General features: G+C 44.7%; 1 protein-coding gene across 1 annotated transcript in view; it reads right to left on the bottom strand.

The window, feature by feature from the left end:
• The window catches only part of LOC141105260 (putative DBH-like monooxygenase protein 2), a 125,649-nt gene that overhangs the window by 60,384 nt on the left and 43,899 nt on the right, over window positions 1–21,366 (bottom strand). Inside the window, exons 4-5 of the mRNA XM_073595144.1 lie at window positions 14,437–14,520; window positions 11,646–11,813 (exon numbers count right to left, since the gene is read on the bottom strand). Of these exons, the coding sequence (XP_073451245.1) occupies window positions 11,646–11,813; window positions 14,437–14,520 (252 nt within the window). The remainder of the gene's footprint in view (window positions 1–11,645; window positions 11,814–14,436; window positions 14,521–21,366) is intronic.

Consider the following 21,366-nt stretch of genomic DNA (forward strand, 5'->3'; position numbering starts at 1 on the left):
ATGCACGTGCGCAGATCGAGGACACGCGCATAGTAACACAGCTTTGGCGCCCAGTGATCCTTAAAAGGTGCCTCTTCAGAATGCATCCTTGCTGTCTGATCTGCAGCTCATCCTGTACCCAATCCTGAACCCGCATCTGCTCCAGTGTTAACCGGCTTCTCCTGACCTCGCTGCTCTCTCCAGTCCTGACCCCTTGGGTTGCCTTTGACCTGCTCTGTGTTCCTGTTTGTTTGATCTCCTGTTGCCGATTTTGCCTGGACTTGACCATTCTCTGCCTGCTGCTTCTGTCTGATTGATCCGCTGCTGTGACCTGGCTTGTCTGACCCTGATTCTGTCTGCTGTCCTGTGCGCGCTTGCCTACAAGTCCTGCATCCGTGTGTATCTGCCTACAAGTCCTGCATCCGCGTGCATCTGCCTACAAGACCTGCATCCGCGTGCATCTGCCTACAAGTCCTGCATCCGCGTGCATCTGCCTACAAGTCCTGCATCCGCGTGCATCTGCCTACAAGTCCTGCATCTGTGTGCATCTGCCTACAAGTCCTGCATCTGTGCGCACCTGCCTGCTACTTCTCAGCATTCCTGCATCCGCAGCAATCAAGCCTGTTCCTGTCTCTGCCAAGCTGACTTCATCTTCAGTCAAGCGGATCGTGCAGGCTCTCCTACTCCGCTGTGCTCCGAGGGTCACTGTTCCCACTCCAGTGATCCCGGAACCAGAGCCATACGAGAGGTCTCCCTCTGCACGTCAGACTCACCTCCAAGGTACGTATCACAATCCCTGAAAACTTGTCTCTTCAGGGAAGCCTATCACGCGTCCAATTAATCTTTTACAACTTCCATCAGCTCATTCCCCACAGTTACGACCTTTTGTACCACCTGCCCCACCCTATTAGATTGTAAGATCTTCTGAGCAGGACCCTCTTAATCCTCTTGTATTGTATTGTCACTGTATTGTCTACCTTTTATGTTGAAGCGATGCATAAACTGTTGGCGCTATATAAATCCTGTATAATAATTTATTTTTTAAACGTCTGCAAAAATAAAAAATAAAAAAACAATGGCTGTGGCAGAGAAAGGGTTAAAGTGATACTAATTCCATTGTTTTTAAATATTAGTTATGGACAGACTTAAATATGATATATAGTCTGCTTTCTTGAAAACCACCTTTCCTGTATGCCCAGTCGATCCCAAAACTACTGCTTGTAGGCAAGTGCAGTCTACTTTCTCCACTGTAGGTGGCACTGGTCCACAGCAGCATTGCAGTTGGAGAGGAAGTCAAGAGGAGCATCGTTCTGCTATGGTTTACTGGGTCACTGGGGAAGTTATCCAATTGGATGCTACAGCCCCATGTGATTCTAGCAGCCATTTTGGGACAGCCCTGGCTCCCAGGATTGGTGCGCATTTGCAAGTGGGTAGAGTAGGGACAGCTACCTGCTAGGGACAGAACTAGTGGCAGGGAAAGGTCCCCGACGATGAAGGAAAGTGTAGGGTTCGCAACTTCTCTGAACATCTTCCCACATGGGCACGAGACAGCCAGGCGGCATTCTGCCCCTCCTAACAGGCACTGTCAGTTCGGCTGAAATCTATTCTTTACACTCTGTTGGGACCCATGAGTTTTCCTGATTGGGTTGTCTTCCCACTGGGTTTATTGTCAGTTGTCTTTGCATTACTTCAAAACCAGTATTTTACATCGCACTTAGACCGCACCACACTGCACTCCACCTATATGCTCCCTATATGATCTGTGGGTGTCTCATCTGCCTAGCCAGCTCCATAGAAAACACCCCTTTGTCTGCTCTCCCAGCCGGGGCTGTGTATGTCCATTGAGCCACAACCCTGCTCCCTCCTCCCAGGACCTGACAGCCTACTACAGGAGCCAATCACTCTCCTCTCCCCTACTGTCAGGAAAGGTTTCCCCTGCTGGTGGCGCTGTCAGATCTTTGGGCCGCATTACTGGTGTCCACCAGCGGGTGTCTCCCAGCAGTCTGGAGCTGATATCATCTCCTGCAGTCAGGCGTCACCAGAGACTGATTGCAGGAGGGGTGTATTTATACCCGGCAAATGCTCACACATTTGCCTTGGTATTTTCCTTGAGCCCTGACCTGTATTCCTGAATCCTGTACCTTGTGACCTGTATTACGGAATCCTGTACCTTGTATCCTGTGACCCTGTATCCTTTCCTGAACCCCTGCCCTGCAGCCTGATCCCTCCCTTCCGCATGTTCCCATTGTCTCCTGTTACCCTCTCCCTGTCCTGTCTTGTTCCCAGCCCAATCTGCTTGATCTCCCGTGTATGACCCTGGCTTTTTTACAATTACGTCTTACACCAGTATATAGTTTTGGTTTAGGCAGTTACTTGTTGTGTGTGTCACTGGGGTTAGTTGCTGGTTAATCACTGTTTTTCATATTGGAGGTGCGTTTACTTTTCTTATAATAAATTATTTTACGTTTCACTTTACACGTGTTTGGTTCACTTTGTTGCAGTCCACACAGTTCTGGTCGCACCAGTTCATGACACCTACAACATAACTTCAAACTGTCTGTGATTTGGAGGGGCTGTCCCTTTTTAGGAACCTGATCCCTCTGTTCCGCTTTACTCTTCATTTGTCCCTCTTTTTGGTTTGATGCATAGATCTCTATAAAGAAATGTATAGTGGTATACTACATTACATCATAAATCCGATCACTAAATTATTGAATTTCTTTGCTGGGAATGCCGGTATAAAGAAAAAATTTGTGGTGAAAAAACTGCTAAATACAGTTCAGCATATATAGTGCAGTCCATGTAGTATATAGAGTACAGTGGAGAGTATATAGTGCAATCAGTATAGTATATATAATACAGTTCAGAGTTTATAGTGCAGTCCGTGTAGTATATATATATATAATACAGTTCAGAGTATATAGTGAAGTCATTGTAGTATATATCTAGGGATGAGCCAAACACCCCCCAGTCACCCTGGGGGGTGACTATAGTATGCCTGTAAAGTGGCACTTTTTACCGTGTTTAGAACAGTCCCTGCAGCAAAATTACATTTTTAAAGGAATAAAAGTCATTTAAAACTGCTTGCGGCTGTAATGTATTGTTGGGTCCCAGCAATATAGATGAAAATCATTGAGAAAAATGGCATGGGTCCCCCCCCCCTTCCCAGCCCATTACCAGGCCTTTTGGGTCTGGTATGGATATTAAGGGGAACACCGCACCCAATTTTTTTTAAAAAAGGCGTGGTGCCCCCAGGCCCTATATACTCTGAACAGCAGTATACAGGCGGTCCCCGGGTTACAAACAAGATAGGGACTGTAGGTTTGTTCTTAAGTTGAATCTGTTTGTAATTTGGAACAGGTACATTTTTTAAGTGTAGCTCCAGCCAAAAAATCTATTTTTAAGCTTTTTGGATAACATAGGGAAGGGTTATCACCCCTGTATCATTTGTTTTGCTGTCTGTGCCCCTGTTCAGAAGATTTCACCTCACTTTCTGTCCTAATCACAATTGGATTTTGAAAATTTTGGGTTATTAGGGAAACAAGGATTGGTGATAAAGCATCAGTGGAGACACCTTTTTCCCATATTAACTCTTACAGGAGAGAATTTCCCTTCCTAGGAGTAGATTTCCTCTCAGTTCCTGTTGTCTCCCTCCATTTGTAAGTAGGAGTTGTTTGTAAGTCGGATGTTTGAAAATAGGGGACCGCCTGTATATACTATATGGCCTGCCCTATATACTCTGCGGAAAATTGGGCCTTAGGTGTTGGTGGTACCAGAACACTGTAAGCCCTCACAGTTACTCTTGGTGGGCGCAGGAACAGGCCCTGCTGTGAAATATTATATCAAGAATTGTAATTACATGCCACTGTTAAACAGGGGCAGAAAGATTGGGCCTTTGGTGGTGGTGGTGTTGCCACAGCACTGTAAGCCCTCACAGTTACTCTTGGTGGGGCAGGAATAGGCCCTTCTGTGAAATATTATATCAAGAATTGTAATTACATGCCACTGTTACACAGGGGCAGAAAAATTGGGTCTTAGGCAGTGGTGGTGGTGCCACAACACTGTAACCCCTCACAGATTCTCTTGGTGAGCGCAGGAACGAGCCCTGCTGTGAAATATTAGATCAAAAATTGAAATTACACGCCCCTGTAGAACAAGGGCAGAAACATTGGGCCTTAGGCAGTGGTGGTGGTGCCACAACACTGTAACCTCTCACAGATTCTCTTGTTGAGCGGAGGAACGAGCCAGGAACGAGCCCTGCTGTGAAATATTTGATCAAAAATTGTAATTACACGCCGGGGCAGAAAAACTGGGCCTTTGGTGGTGGTGGTGGTGCCACAACACTGCAACCCCTCACAGATACTCTTGTTGAGCGCAGGAATGAGCCCTGCTGTGAAATATTTGATCAAAAATTGTAATTACACACCCCTGTTAAACAGGGGCAGAACAATTGGGCCTTAGGCAGTGGTGGTGGTGCCCTGAACCAAAAATATTCTTAGAAGCTATCATCACGAAGATTGAGGAGGAATAGGATAGTCACTCATCATAATAGGATAGTCTCTCAGCATAGGCAGTCTTCAAGGGGTTCCCACATCAATAGAAAAATCAATCGGTTACATCAGCATCAGGTGCTTGGTAGCTGGTGATCCAAGACTGATTCATTTTTATGAATGTGAGCCGATCAACAGAGTCTGTGGACAGGCGCACTCTGTGATTGGTTACAAAGCCTCCAGCAGCACTGAATGTGCGTTCAGAAAGAACGCTGGATGCAGGACAGGCCAGTAGCTAAATTGCATACTGTGCAAGCTCTGGCCAGTGATCCATCCTCAAGACCCAGTAACCCAGTGGATGTTCTGTTGGAAAGGTCTCCAAGTCTGATCTTGCCCCTAGATATTCCTGCACCATGTAATTCAGACGCTGGTGATGGTTGTTGGAACCGATCAGACCTTGGCGCTGAGGACTGAAGAATTGTCTGAAGGCATCAGTCAGCCGGCCACCTTCTTCACCACTCTTTCTGTGACTGAGCGAAGCCTCAGCAACACGTTGTCCAGCACCAGGAAATTTAAACTTCCCAGGCTCTGGAAACGCATTGCACAAACCTTTCCGCAAGACCTTCTGAAGATGTTTCATCCTCTGCTCCCTCTGCGAAGGCTGGATAACTTCTGCAACCTTACCCTTGTAATGTGGATCAAGAAGGGTTGCCAGCCAGTAATGATCCCTCTCCTTGATACCATGAATCCTAAGGTCTTTTTGCAGGCTTTGCAGGATCAGGGAGGCCATGCAGCGTAATGCCGCGTACACACGGTCGGACTTTTCGTCTACAAAAGTCCAACGGACGCCGACGGACTAAAGCTGGCTGGTAATCCGTTCGTGTGTGGGCTTCTCCGGACTTTCAGCAGACTTTTTCAGCCTCAAATCCGACGGACTTTAGATTTAAAACATGCTTCAAATCTTTACGTCGTAACTACGACGGACCCGAAATCCGCTCGTCTGTGTGCTAGTCCGACGGACAAAAACCCATGCTAGGGCAGCTATTGGCTACTGGCTATGAACTTCCTTATTTTAGTCCGGTGTACGTCATCACGTACGAATCCGTCGGACTTTTGTGTGGTCGTGTGTAGGCAAGTCCGTTCGTTAGAAAGTCTGCTGCAAGTCCGCCGAAAGTCCGCCGGAAGTCTGTCGGACAGGCTGTCGGACTTTTGTAGATGAAAAGTCCGACCGTGTGTACGCGGCATAAGTTTGCAGAGGCATTCGATCCTCTGGGTCACTAAGGATCACATGATCCGCAACCACCTCCTCCTAGCCACGTAGAACTCCATGGGTTTCTGGGGATTGAAAACGATCCCTTGAAGACTGCTGCTGATGCTGAGTGTTATCCTCCACCTCCATGCTGACACAATCCTCCTCTTCTTCTTCTTCCTGTGTGATCGGAGGACCCGCAGGAATACTATCTGGATAAAGGGGGCCTTGAGAGGTAGGAAGTCCTCCTCTTCCTCCTGCTGTTCTGCCTCAAGTGCCCTGTCCATTATTCCACAAAGCATGTGCTCCAACAGGAAGACAAGAGGGACAGTATCACTGATGCATGCACTGTCACTGCTCACCATCCTCGTGGCCTCCTCAAATGGTGACAGGGCAGTGCATGCATCCTTGATCAGTAGCCATTGGCGTGGCAAAAAAAAGCCAGGCTCACCTGACCCTGTCCTGGTGCCACACACACACAGGTTCTCATTGATGGCCCTCTGCTGCGTGTGCAGCTGCTGCAGCATTGCCAACGTTGAGTTCCACCTGGTGGGCATGTCACAAATTAGGCGGTTCTTGGGCGGGTTGCATTCCCTTTGAAGGTCAGCCAGCCGAGCCCTGGCATTACATGACAGGCGGAAATGACCACAGACTTTCCTGGCCTGTCTCAGGAGATCCTGTAAGCCCGGGTACCTGCTCAAGGACCTCTGCAACACCAAATTCAGGATGTGAGCCAAACAGGGAACATGGGTCAAGTGTCCCTGTCGGAGGGCGGAGAGGAGGTTGGTGCCATTGTCGCATACAACCATTCCTGGCTGAAGCTGGCGTCAACCACCTCTGAGCCTGCCCCTGCAGAGCTGCCAGAATCCTTGCCCCAGTGTGGCTCCTGTCCCCTAAGCAGACCAACTCAAGCACCGCATGGCATCTTTTTTGCCTGAGTGAGTCCCTTGAATGCCTACGGAGCACCGCTGGTTCAGAGGACAAATTTACAGAGGAAGAGGCCATAGAGGAAGAAGAAGAGGAGGGGGGTGGAGGAGAGAGCTGTGGCAGAATCACGACTAGCATTTTGGAGGCGTGGTGGCGGAACAAGCTCCAACAATACTGAACCCTGCCCTGCATCCTTCCCAGCTGCCAGCAGAGTTGCCCAGTGCACCGTGAAAGAAAGGTAACGTTCCTGTCCATGCCTGCTGGACCATGAGTCAGCGGTAATATGCACCTTACTGCTGACCACCCTGTCCACCGAGGCCAAGACATTGCCTTCCACATGCTGATAGAGTGCCAGAATGGCCTTCCGTGAAAAGAAATGGAGTTTAGGAACCTGCCACTGAGGTACCGCACATTCCACAAATTCACGAAAGGGAGCAGCGTATACCAGCTGAAAAGGCAGCAGTTGCAGTGCTAGCAATTTGGCCAAGCTAGCATTCAGACGCTGAGCATGTGGATGGCTGGGACCGAATTTCTTTTAAAGGTTTAGCAACTGGGGTAGGGAAATTTGCCTGCTAAAATCGGATGTTGATGTACTGCTAGCAGATTGGCCGCAAGTACTTGGGACACCTATTTCTATACCTTCATTCCTCTCAGTGCAGGTTTCTGAGAGGACTGGAGGTATAGTGGGGTTGGAGATCCCAGCTGATGAGGAGCAAGGAGAGGTCCGCCTTGTTCTTTGATGTGGGTCTTTTAAGTGCTGTTGCCAACGGACTGCATGGGAGGTCATCATATGTCTGGTCAAGCATGTGGTGCCCAAGCGGCTGCTGTTTTGGCCATGCTTGATACGCTTCAGACATATGTTACAAATGGTCCGATCTTCTGCACACGTGTCAAAAAAGGCCCACATCAAAGAACTTTTCAAAACATGCGGGGAGTCAGCAGCGCCCTGCACCTGCTTAGCTCTGCGGTGTGATGCAATAGGGTGGCTGCCCCCTGGAGGGCATCCTGCCTCGTTGGAGATGTGCCTCCTCCTCTCTTCTATCAGGCACCCAAGTAGAGTCAGTGACCTCATCATCCCCTCCCTCATCACTGGAGCAAACTTGCAGTATGCTGCAGCTGGGGGAACATGACTGACAGTTTCTTGTCCTTCTTGGGCACCCCCTCTATCTAGGCTCACGTTACTCACTTTCTCAACCTGGGTACCATCATCGGAGCCTTCAAATCGTTGTGCATCCTCCTGCAGCATGTACCCGACACTGTGGTCGAATAGTTCGGGGGACTCCTCTGTGCATGATGGTGGGGCTAGGGAAAGAGTGACTGTTGACATGGAGCCGATGGAATAGGCCGCTTTGGCAGCTGCATTGGCAGGCAAACTACTCTGAGCCTGGGTGACAGAGGATGAGGACGGCTTTGTTATCCATTCCACCAACTCTTCTGCATGTTGTGGCTAAATAACAAAGCCAGCTGCAGAAAAAAAGGACAAGCGTGCCCCACGGCCACGTGCTGAGGATGCACCGTGTCCACGATCAGCACTATTGACTGTAGACACAGAGCCTGCTTGCCCTCTTTTAGTGGCCTGTGAGAGTCTGCCTCTCCTTAGTGGCCTTCTGGACATGCTGTAATTTTGTTTAGCAAAACCACACTACACTGTATTGTGTACTGTGTACACCACCAGAAAAGTAGTAGCAACTGCACTATGGGTGCACAGTACTGTGTAACACCACCAGAAGTGGTTGCAGGCTGCATGCTCGGATAAGGGTCTGGTATGGATTTTGGGGGGGACCCCACGCCAATTTTTTAAAAACTTACCCGAAGGGCCTGGTATGGACTGGAGGAGGAACCCCACGCTGTTTTTTTCATAGCTTTTTCATCTATATTGCCGGGAGCCGGCAATAAATTACAGCCGCGAGCAAGTTTAAATTACATTTTTTCCTTGAAAAATGTAATTTGTCTGCGGCACTGTAAAACACATCACACAGATGTGCCACTTTACAGGCAGACTAAGGGGACCCCAGGCATGATATTTAAAGGAATATTTCATTTTTATTGTTTCACTGTAAGCATTAATAAAATCACTGCTCCTGAAAAAAAGATTGTTTTAGAAAAACCTTTTTTGCATTGATACATGTCCTCTGGGGCAGTACCCGGGTCCCCAAACACTTTTTATGGCAATAACTTGCATATAAGCCTTTAAAATAAGGAGTTTTTCATGTTCGTGTCACACATACTTTAATAGGGTTCGCATGTTCACTAGAAATTTTTGCCTGTTTGAGGTGTTCTGGTACAAACCGGGGGGTAGTTGTAAGTGTACTAAATGTGTTTTTTACCTTAAAGTGGAGGTCCACCACAAAAAAATTGCACCAAAAAATCCCTAAAAAATTGGAGGAAAAAAAAAAAAAATTTTTTTACTCACCTGAAATGGCTGTTGGTAGGCAGTCTTCCTAATCTGCCTCTTCCTACGCCGCGGTGATGTTCTGTCCTTCTCCTCCCCGCATTGTCTTCTGGGGAATGTGGCGCGGTGTGTTATGGGAACTGTATGTGTCCCACAACACATCGCGTCCCATTCACAAAGCGCTGCGCGACTCGCGCATGCGCAGTAGGAAACGGGCAGTGAAGCCGTAAGGCTCCACTGCCTGTTTCCCTTAGTTAGGATGGCGGTGCCGGGACCGGAGAGCCGAGGGATGGGTCGGCCTCGGGCGGCCGACGTCGCGGGCACCCAGGACAGGTAAGTCAGCAGCTACAGTGTTTGTAGCTGCTGACTTTTAATTTTTTTTTTCCCCGGCCGGATCCCCCCTTTAAAGCAGCAATAAACCCAAAAGAAAACATTTATTATATTGCAGATTACCAGTTCCTAGATGTGATGGCTGCATTAGTTTCCTTTTTTAGGCTTTTTCTTTAATTTCACCAGGTGCTCCTGCCAGTAAGCCTGTTGTTTTTCAAAGGAATTAGCTTTTTTGCACATGTATTGGTTAGAGGGATATGACAAACCATTTACCACTGGCAGGGGTGCTTACAGTGATCAGTTTTATTTATGTAAAACCTTTATCCCAAAAGAGAAAAAATTGTCACTGTAACTGCGTATTAACTCTTAGCTGGAGTTTGGCTTCAATTTGTTAACATATACTATATTACCAAAAGTATTGGGACAACTGCTTTACACGCACATGAACACTAATGGCATCCCAGTCTTAGTCCGTAGGGTTCAATATTGAGTTGGCCCTTTGCAGCTATAACAAATTCAACTCTTCTGGGAAGGCTGTCCACAAGGTTTGACCATTCTTCCAGAAGTGCATTTGTGAGGTCAGGCAATGATGTTGGACGAGAAAGCCTGGCTCTGAGTCTCCGCTCGAATTTATAAAGGTGTTCTATTGGGTTGAGGTCAGGACTTTGTGCAGGCCAGTCAAGTTCCTCCACCCCAAACTCGCTCATCCATGTCTTTATGGACCTTGCTTTGTGCACTTGTCCAAACCATTTGGTGGACAGGGAATTATATGGTTGTTTTTCAGGGGTTGGGCTTGGCCCCTTAGTTCCAGTGATGGGAACTCTTGAGGCGTCAGAATACCAAGACATTTTTGACAATTTCATGCTCCCAACTTTGTGGGAACAGTTTGGGGATGGCCCCTTCCTGTTCCAACATGACTGCGCACCAGTGCACAAAGCAAGGTCCATAAAGACATGGATGAGCGAGTTTGGGGCAGAGGAACTTGACTGGCCTGCACAGAGTCCTGACCTCACCCGATAGAACACCCTTGGGATGAATTAGAGCAGAGACTGTGAGCCAGGCCTTCTCATCCAACATTAGTGCCTGACCTCACAAATGCGCTTCTGGAAAAATGGTCAAACATTCCCATAGACACACTCCTAAACCTTGTGGACAGCCTTCCCAGAAGAGTTGAAGCTGTTATAGCTGCAAAGGGTGGGCCAACTCTATATTGCACCCTACGGACGAAGACTGGGATGCCAGTAAAATTCATGTGCGTGTAAAGGCAGTCGTCCCAATACTTTTGGTAATATCTAATTCTACTTCTGCTGTCCAAGGGTACCCCCTGCGCTCCTTCATCCAGAGTGGGGTGGCTCTAATACAGGAGGTGTGTTACTGGCCAGATCACCAGGTGAAAACAGAGGGGAAACAGCCTGAAAAAGAAAACGAATGCAGCCACCACATCAGAAATTGGTAAGCTGCAATATATTATATTTTTGGCTTTGGGTTTAATACCGATTTAATGGTGTGAATGCAGTGACAAAAAATGGTGACCCTTTATTACTACTTTTAAAGGAGCTTCCATAGCCCTCAGAAGCCCTTTAAAGCCTATTTGTAAAAAACACATTTTACATTCTCCATTGACTCTAATGCATTGTGCCAAAATGGTGAAATTTTGCCAAAATTTCCTGATTATTGCAGAAAGTTCACAAAAAAAAAAATCTCAGTTTATCGTATCACTAATTGCGTACTAAGTATTCCACGTATAACAGTTTGGCCAGGAAGCCCACATATAGGTCTGTTGTCTGATTGGCCAAATATTTGCCACACATTTTAAAGGATGAGTTCACCTTTGGGGACATATTGCATGTTCCACCCTGATTGGCTGCATGTTCTCCCTCCTGCTTGTGTTCTGTGAATGGTTCATTGTCTCTTCCTGTCAGTGTGTATCTGCCTGTCCGTACGAGGTACGAGCAGACACACACACTGACAAGTCTGCAGGAGTCTTCCATGCTACCCATGATCTGTGTGATCGCGGCGCAAGGCAATCCAGAATCCTAGTAAAAAAAAATAATAAATGCACGTTTTTTACCTGCAAAAAGATTATTTTTTTGTAAAAAAGGTGAACTTATCCTTTAAAAAGGATATTGGCCATCATTATTTGCCAGCATATTCACCTGCTCATTAAAAAGATTTGCCAACAAGATATGCACTTGAATGAATACCATGGCAGTGATGGTAAGATCATTTTGCAAGTTTGTTTATCTGTGCACAAATCAATGTGCCATTTTATACTGACCTCTCCGCCGACTGCCCACCCAAACAAGGAGTTCATACACTTGGCGTATCTGGTGTCACTGCCATAACAAGCTCCGATCTCTGATGAGAAATTCAGGTTGTTGCCGCAGCCATATATCAGAATGTGATGAACTATCCCAATGCTGTCAGGGTCAACAATTATCTCATACTGTAACATATAAAGATAAAAATAATTAATTTTCTATATATGTATATTTATACAGTGTTCTGGGAATTAGGCTTTGGATTCTGTGCCCTTTTTATTTTACCCTTGTTTTCTCTCTATACCGGCCACTTTATTAGGTACACCTAATAAATACGACTTGCTGAAGTTCAAACTGTGCATCAGAATGGGGAAGAAAGGGGATTTAAGTGACTTTAAACAAGGCATGTTTGTTGGTGCCAGTCGGGCTGGTCTGAGTATTTCAAAAACTGCTGATCTACTGGAATTTTCACTCACAACCATCTCTCGGGTTTACAGAGAATGGTCCAAAAAAGAGAAAATATCCAGTAAACGGCAGTTGTGTGGAGGAAAATGCCTTGTTGATGTCAGAGGTCAAAGGAGAATGGGCAGACTGGTTCCAGATGATAGAAAGGCAACAGTAGCTCAAATAACCTCTCGTTACAACAAAGGTATGTAGAATACCATCTCTGAACGCACAACACATCGAACCTTGAAGCAGATGGGCTACAGCAGCAGAAGACCCCACCGGGTGCTACTCCTGTCAGCTAAGTCTCGATTTCAGCTGTGACATTCAGATGGTGGGGTCAGAATTTGGTGTAAACAACATGAAAGCATGGATCCATCCTGTCTTGTATCAATGGTTCAGGCTGCTGGTGGGGTAATGGTGTGGGGGATATTTTCTTGGCACACTTTGGGCCCCTTAGTACCATGTTGAGCATCATTTAAACACCACGGCCTACCTGAGTATTGTTGCTGACCATGTCCATCCCTTGATGACCACAGTGTACCCATCTTCTGATGGCTCCTTCCAGTAGGATAATGCACCATGTCACAAAGCTCCAATCATCTCACCACTGGTTTCTTGAACATGACAATGAGGTCACTGGACTCCAATGGCCTCCACAGTCACCAGATCTCATCCCATAGAGCACCTTTGGGATGTGGTGGAATGAGAGATTCGCATCATGGATGTGCAGCAGACAAATCTGCAGCAACTGCGTGATGCTATTGTGTCAATATTGACCAAAATCTCTGAGGAATGTTTCCAAAACCTTGTTGAATCTATGCCATGAAGATTTAAGGCAGTTCTGAAGGCAAAATGGGGTCCAACTCAGTACTAGCAAGGTGTACATAACGGTGGAATGGACACTAGGCACATAGAAAACTGAAAGTCAGCCCCCTGAAGGCTTTGGGATTGGGGAGGGTTTAGGACCTCATGGGGCCTTCAGTTTTCTGAAACTACTTTCCATTTCTCCTGTAGGCAGCAGTATAACTATAGATTTCTTATCATCATCAAGATGGGTTCCTCTATTAATAATAGAGAAAGTGTTGTAATTGTTATTTCCAATTTTCATACATTAATGTTTCTAATCATGACAGAAAATATAGATATGGTTATAAGAGTATAAGCTTTACAAAATTGTTTGTACAATTTCCTATAAGTCTAAAGAAGAAGGCTCTTGGGACCCCAAAATGTGCTGGCTCTGTTTCTAAATTGTTCTACATGCAAAAATAAGGAACGTTTTTTTCTGGACACAGAGGGAGTTGATATACTAAAGGCAGATAGAATACAGGCATACCCCACTTTTAAGTACACAATGGGGTTTATTTACTAAAGCTGGAAAGTGCAAAATCAGGCTCACTTCTGCATAGAAACCAATGAGCTTCTAACCCCAGCTTGTTCAATTAAGCTTTGGTAATAAAACCTGGAAGCTGATTGGTTTCTATGCAGAAGTGAGCCTGATTTTGCACTTTCCAGCTTTAGTAAATAAACCCCATTGTGTACTTAAAAGTGGGGTATGCCTATATACACTTTGCAAAGGATCTTCCCCTTAGATTAGTGAATAAGGTGAAGTTCTGCTTGCTTCATTCATCTAATCGTGTACTGTACATGCAAATATGCAGATTTTTTTTTCCTTGCATGTGATTGGGTATTTGCGAATTGAATTTTCACTACATTCACTAAGCTAAGAAAAAGTTCCAGTATGGCACTTTCCTCCATTTCAAATTTATTTTAAGAAAAGCGCTATGATCTTGGCCCCAACCTTTGGAGGGCTTTCTAGATTACACACTAGACAAAGCACCCAAAGTGGATTCTCACTTGATAAAAGAGTTTCTACACTCCTCACCCCTTTGTTCTACCAATTATTTTTATTGTTATCCCAATTGCTGAGATGTCCCCCCATCACTGTAACAAGAAGAGAGATGAAGTTCCTCCAAAGAGAACCAAGTAACAAATAAAGACCTTCTTTGTAACATGGAGAAACATGTTACATGTCTGGATTCTATTGTTCTGTGTCCCCCATTGGAGAGATTTCTACTTGTTTTCTGTCCCCAGTTGGTTTTTAGAATGCAAAAAAACAAAAACAAAAAACCCTGACAATGGTCCTAGCCATTGCACATTCCAGAAAGAACATGTTGAACGGAATATCCCCTTGAATGGTTGCATTTCCACATGGCTTTTGCTGTATTTACACCTTGAAAGTAACTTCTCATTTTTGAATCTTTAGTGCTATGTTAACCTGTATAAAGCTTCCAACTGTCATAATTGGACTGCTGGTCCTTTTCATATTTATTTTGACCTTTGGCAAATTTTTGAGGACCTCACCTTAACTATATGATGCTTGGTAGATACATTTGGCATAGGGATGAAGGTACAGGCGTAAGTTGTATCATCGACTGGAATCGGGAACTGTTGGGGAAGAAAGAGAACGTCTTTAAAACTAAGCTCTAGGCATATATAAAAGACACAAATTAATGCAGCACTGTAATCATTAATACATAATTAATATATATATATATATATATATATATATATATATATATATATATATATATTTGTTTAACCATGTCCGTCCTTAGACCGTTTAGTTTTTTCAGTCGGCGGATCCCAGTTTAGTTTTTTTCAGTCAGCGGTTTCCTTACAATGTAAAAGTGATCCAAGCAGCTATAGAGCCGCTGGATCACTTTTACATGCAGCGGAAGGGCATCAGATCGGGGGGGGGGGGGGGGGCAGTAAGGATGCGTCGGTATCCACTTCCTGAGACACAGAGGGGGAGATTTACTAAAACCAGTGCACACAGAATCTGGTGCAGCTGTGCATATCAACCAATCAGTTTCTAACTTCAGCTTGTTCAATTAAGCTATGACAATAAAACCTATAAGCTGATTGGTTACTATGCACAGCTCCACCAGATTCTGTGTGCACCAGTTTTAGTAAATATCTCACAGCGAGAGTTTCTGAATTTCTCTCTAGACCAAAAATAAAGAAGTGGTCAATGGCGGCTGGTGCTAATTTTTTTGGGGGGCGGCAAACATACCACACACTGCCCATACCTCTCCCCCTTGCTCAAACGCCCCGCTAACCAGCCCCCTCACAAGCCCACCAGCCCTGCACTTACCCCATCCAGATCACGGTCGGCTTCATCGGCTTCTCCTCCCGGCCAATCTGGTAGCTTCTCCTCCCTGACAATCCGGTCCCTTCTCCTTCCGGCCTATCCGATCTTAGGACCCGCTTCCTGTCCTGATTGGCCAGGAGGAGAAGCAGGAAGACAATAGCGAATGTTGATTCGCTAATGTCACAAGTGGATGGGCTCACTGCTCCCAGAGCCCAAACTTTTTAAAGCCAATTAGAGCCTCTGGCTGTAATCATGTGCTTCAAGAAAACAAAACAAAAAAATCTCGTAGAACTCTATGCGTCCAGCGCCCCACATGGAGATTAGGGGCCGGCGCATAGAGATTAGCGGGCGGCACCCCTGCACCCCTTATGGACGGACCCCGGCTGGGTCAGGGGGAGGTTGTATCCTGTTGCAGTGCTATTTTACAGCAGCAGATGGAGGAATTCATCAAAGAAATATGAACTGCAGTAAATCTGTCTCACTGCCCATGCCTTGCCATGTGACAGACTTGATAAGTGCCCTCCTGTGCATCATAAACAATTGCCGTGATTTTTTTTTTTAAATGCTGTTTTCAACTTGTTTTGATATGTTGTAAGCAGACATCCCAACCTGCAAAAACTAATTTCAGGGAGGTGGCGATTCGCGCCCGCAATCCCCCCCCACAGCTAAATATTGTTTAAATCACCTTTTTAATATTTTTCCACAGTGCTTCTGGGGAAGGGGGTGGGTGGTATGTGGACGGTGTTAGTCGTTTTTTTATTTTTAATAATTGATCTTTTTACAATTTCATTTGTTTCTTAATTTTTTTTTTCACAATGCTTTTTGGGTGGAGGGGGTTGGGGCAGTGGACAGTGTTTGTAGGGCAGGGGAGAGTGGTGTCAGTAGTTTTTTATTTTATTTTTTTACACTTTTTAATTTTTTACAATTTATTACAATTTTTTTAGATTTTCTGGGGGGGCTTTGGTGAGATGTCAGCATATACACTTGTTATTTATTTTTTTACTTCAAAGCAGATTATATATATCTGCTCTGAACTAAAGTAAAAAACATAACAAATAAACAGTGTGTATGTGTGTATATGTGTATGTGTGTGTGTGTGTATATATATAATATAATATATTTTTTGCCCTATGCTGTAAGGAGGTGTTTTACTTAGGAAAATTGCCGGAGACTCAACACAAGAAGAACATTTGTTCTCTAGCGTTTGAGAATTTTCCCATTAAAATCAATGCAATTTGGTCCACCACAAAATGGCCGCCAGGTGGAGCCCTAATTACAAGGACAGATTGTTTAGTGTTGATAGGGATGCTAGGAGCGGAAGCTGTTTGCAGAGTCGGACTTCACAGCTGTTCCCTGCACCGATCATTCCCGGGAGATGGGGAGGCGCTTGCGGGTGTGCGGGAGCCGCCACAGAAACTCGGGAGTCTCCCGCACCTCGCGGGAGACTTGAGATGTCTGTGTAAGTGCTGTTGATTTCCTCCAGCCTACTTTAGCCACTTCCTGTCTACATTTGGTAAATGTGCGTGTGGTAAAGGGAAGCGCTGACCAGAAAATAAGCAATTGTCTGCTGCACCTGAGACTCCCTGAATACCAGGAATAAAGTAGTGATTTATTGTGTAAGATGCCCTGACTATGTGTTAAGGATTGAAAAGGTATATAATTAGGGTTGCGATCCTCATCCCTTTAAACCCAAACACATATGAATTACACAGGTTCTGAGGCTAATTTAAAGCCCGCAGATTTATTTTTTTAAACCTATAAGGCGAAAGGCATAATGAGCTAGTATACACCGCATACTAGCTCATTATGAAATACTTACCTTAGATCGAGGCGTTGGCAGGTGATCTCGGTCCATGCCGAGGGAGCGGACATTCTCCCTCGGCGTGTCTTCCGGGTATGCGCGCAGGAGACTTCTTTCTGGCAAGGTCCGGCGTCTGCCGGACCTTTCAGCCGGGAAACTCAGAGCGCATGCGCCACTGAAGTCAGCGGCTGCATGCAAGGGGAATATCTCCTAAACCGTACAGGTTTAGGAGATGTTCTTTTTACGTACAGGAAAGCCTTATTATAGGCTTACCTGTAGGTCAAAGTGTAAAAAATGGGTATACAACCATTTTAATGTAGCTAAGGCACCAAGTGAGTTTGATTACCACCTTAATCAGACCCAGAACCTGTGTAATTCATATGTGTTTGGGTTTAAAGGGATGAGGTGGCAACCCTAGATATAACCTGTGTAGGTGCTAAAGATTATGTGTATATTCTGGACTGTCTAGTGAGTGTCACTGCCAGATAAACAGATTGAATAAACACAAATAACAGCAAAGGGTATGTGAATCAAAGTTCAAAAAAAGATATGCACAAATATCTCTAACAAATAAAAAAAATCACTCTAAACATGAAAAAGTGAATAAAAAAGGGGTTAAACTGGAAAAAAAAAAACAAATCTAAAAGTTCCAAAAGAAATTGGATGCTGATCCCAAAGTGTATGATAGTCTCTCAAACTATGGCATGAAAATACCACCGTCCTCAAAGGTAATAAGATTGGCTGCTTACCAGACCTGCATGGGTCACTGGGCATGTGTGCTGATCCACATCTTTGGACTTCGTTCCTCTATATACCAATTATATACGAGGCTCATGATGGACACCGGCTCGCAGTAGACCCAAATGGATCGATAGGTGTGTATGCTCATCCACAGCTAATGGAATGGGTTCCTCTATACACCAACCTGCAGTGGCTTGAGTGGATCACCAGCTCTCAAGCTCATAGTGGAATGTAAAGTTTGAAGGATGACTGATGGTGCATTACCTTTGATAAAATCCAAGTTTATTTTAAAATGCACTTCCAAACTATAAAAATAGCACAGATATCCTGTTGGCGCGGATGCCTGCAGTGCGGTCCGTGCGCGCTGACGTCATGGCTCACTCCGTCCGACGCGTTTCCCCTAAGGAGGACCTCCAATCCCAGTTGACGCCTCCTTAGGGGAAACGTGTTGGATGGAGTCAGCCGTGATGTCAGCGTGCACGGACCGCACTGCAGGCACCTGTGCCAACACGATGTGTGCTATTTTTGGAAGTGCATTTTACCACTTCACGCAAATCGTCGGTACTTTGATGCTAAATACTGTTGTTATGGCAGGAGTTTGCTGCCAAAACCCCAGTATTTTCAGAAACGGCGTGCGGTTCTCTTTAGGATAAAAGTTGTCTCTGTGGCGGATTCGCCGCAAGATCACTTTTATCGGGGGCGGGAGAGGGAAAGATGGCCCCAACTCGGCTCCATAACATTAGATGGCGGAAGTGACGTCAAATGTCACTTCCGCCCAATGATCTTAAAGGGAAAATTATTTTTTATTGCATTTTAGTGTAAATGAGAGATGTGAGGTCTTTTTGACCCCAAATCTCACATTTAAGAGGTCCTGTCATGCTTTCTTTCTATTACAAGGGATGTTTACATTTCTTGTAATAGGAATGAAAGTGACCCCAATTTTTTTTTTTTTTAAAAGGACAGTGTAAAAAAAAAAAGTTAAATAGAAAAAAAAAATTTAATTTCAAGCACCCCGTTACGCCGAGCTTGCGCGCAGAACCGAACGCATACGTAAGTCACACCTGCATATAAAAACGGTGTTCAAACCACACATGTGAGGTATCGCCGCGATTGTTAGAGCGAGAGCAATAATTCTAGCACTGGACCTCCTCTGTAACTCAAAACTGGTAACCATCAGAAATGTTTAAATATCGCCATTGGAGATTTTTAAGTTCCGAAGTTTGTCGCCATTCCACGAGTGGGTGCAATTTTGAAGCGTGACATGTTGGGTTTCATTTTACTCAGCGTAATATTATCTTTCACAATATAGAAAAATTGGGCTTAACTTTTTTGTTTTCTTATTTTTTTAATTCAAAAAACTGTATTTTTGCCAAAACTATTGCGCTCGTAAGACCGCTGCGCAAAGTTGGTGTGACATAAAGTATTGCAATACCCAACATTTTATTCTCTAGGGTGTCTGAAAAAATATATAATGTTTGGGGGTTCTAAGTAATTTTCTAGCAAAAAAAAACTCGTAAACAAGTCTAAAAAAAAGGCTTGGGGCTGAAGTGGTTAAAATAAACTTGGATTTCATCAATGGTAATGCACCATCAGTCTTTCTTCAAGCTTTAAATTCCACTATGAGCTGAGAGCTGGCGATCCACTCAAGCCACCGCAGGTTGGTGTATAGAAGAACCCATTCCATCAGCTGTGGATGAGCATACACACTTATCGATCCATCTGGGTCTGTCGTGAGCCGGTGTCCATCTTGAGCCTCCGCAAGTTGGTATATAGAGGAACGAAGTCCAAAGCTGTGGATCAGCACACACACTCAGTGACCCGTGCAGGTCTGGTAAGCAGCCAATCTTATTACCTTTGAGGACGGTGGTGTTTTCATGCCATAGTTTGAGAGACGATCATACACTTTGGGATCAGCATCCAATTTCTTTTGAGACTTTTTAGATCTGTTTTTTTTGCACCCTCTTTTTTTATTCACTTTTTCAAGTTTAGAGTGATTTTTTTATTTGTTAGAGATATTTGTGCATATCTTTTTTTGCACTTTGATTCACATACACTTTGCTGTTATTTGTGTTTATTCAATTTGTTTATCTGGCAGTGACACTCACTAACCCAAAATATACACATAATCTTTAGTACCTACACAGGTTATATCCCTTTGGAGGATTTTCAATCCTACATAGTCAGCGCATCTTACACAATCACTCCTGTCTACATGTGCTTGATCTAGTACTGGTTGCACATCATCGCTCTGGACCAAATTCCTGATAGGGACAAAAGTGGACCATGCTTGAGCAATGTGCGTTGGCACGATCACTTGTAGTCTGCACTAGGGGCACATGGCGATAAAGTAAGAGCAAAAATGGGAGACAGTTGTCATCCCAGTTTTCACCAACCTTGCTTGGGGGGGGGGGGGGGGGGGGGGAGATTGAGGAAAGACTTCCCCTGCCTGCAGCAGACTAAAGACATCATCTCAGCCAAGGCAAAGTCACTGATTGGAGCTCAAGGATGGCTTTTCTGTAAAATTACACTGTTACTATATTTTGCAGCATATGGCATTTATTCATGCAGACTAGTAAAGTTATAGAGAACTTCACTTTAAAAGATGGTGAACCACTTTACAGTGCATCCGGAAAGTATTCACAGCACTACATTTTTTCCACATTTTGTTTTGTTACAGCCTTATTCCAAAATGGATTAAATTCATATCTTGCTTAAAATACTACAAACAATACTCCATAATGAAAATGGGCGGAGCCAGACGACGCGCTGACGTCACCCCCAAACAGTGTTGCATTCCAGCAGGACGGGTTTGTCCGTGATCCTGTGGCCAAGGAACCAGACTTAAGGCTATTTTATCTAAACACGTTTTGTAAGTGTTCACTTTGTGTTTTAAATTTCAAATAAATCTTGATGGTTTTACACTATGTGAGCTCCCTTTATATATTTTATGGTGTATCGCTGCCATGGGTTTCGCTGGTGTGGCTGACGGTGAGATGACCCCTAGTGGATGCCGATAGAAGTTCCCATTTTCTGTCTTACAAGGTTGTCTGCTCGCTGTGATCCTCTGTAGTGGGGGGTCATGGCCATCCGGTAAGGAGTAACCCCTTCTAGTCTTGGTGGTGGACCCTCCTTTGCTGTCACGGATTCATCATAATATCACTTGGACTCTTTTTTGTATTTTTTGTGGGTGATTTGGAGTTCCTATTATATTATATTGAGTTTTCACTTGACGGGACATTTTGGTGGATCACAATCAACCGCTATTCATATTTATTTCCATTTACACCTATTATCAAAAAACTTTTTTTCAAGGAAAAATCTTTTATGCCATTTTGCACATGTATTAGCGCAATTCCTTATTTTTCTTATGTTTACTCCATAATGACAACATGAAAGAAGTTTGTTTGAAATCTTTCCAAGTTATTAAAAATAAAACCAAAAAAATCACATGTACACAGGGGCAGACTGACAACTCATGGGGCCCCTGGGCAATAGGAGATTATGGGGCCTCCAGGCAATCAGAGATTATGGGGCCACACAGTATACACACACACAGTATACACACACACAGTATACACATACATGTACACACAGTATA

This window comes from Aquarana catesbeiana, linkage group LG08 (genome assembly GCF_042186555.1).
Source record: "Aquarana catesbeiana isolate 2022-GZ linkage group LG08, ASM4218655v1, whole genome shotgun sequence".
Lineage (NCBI taxonomy): Eukaryota > Metazoa > Chordata > Amphibia > Anura > Ranidae > Aquarana > Aquarana catesbeiana.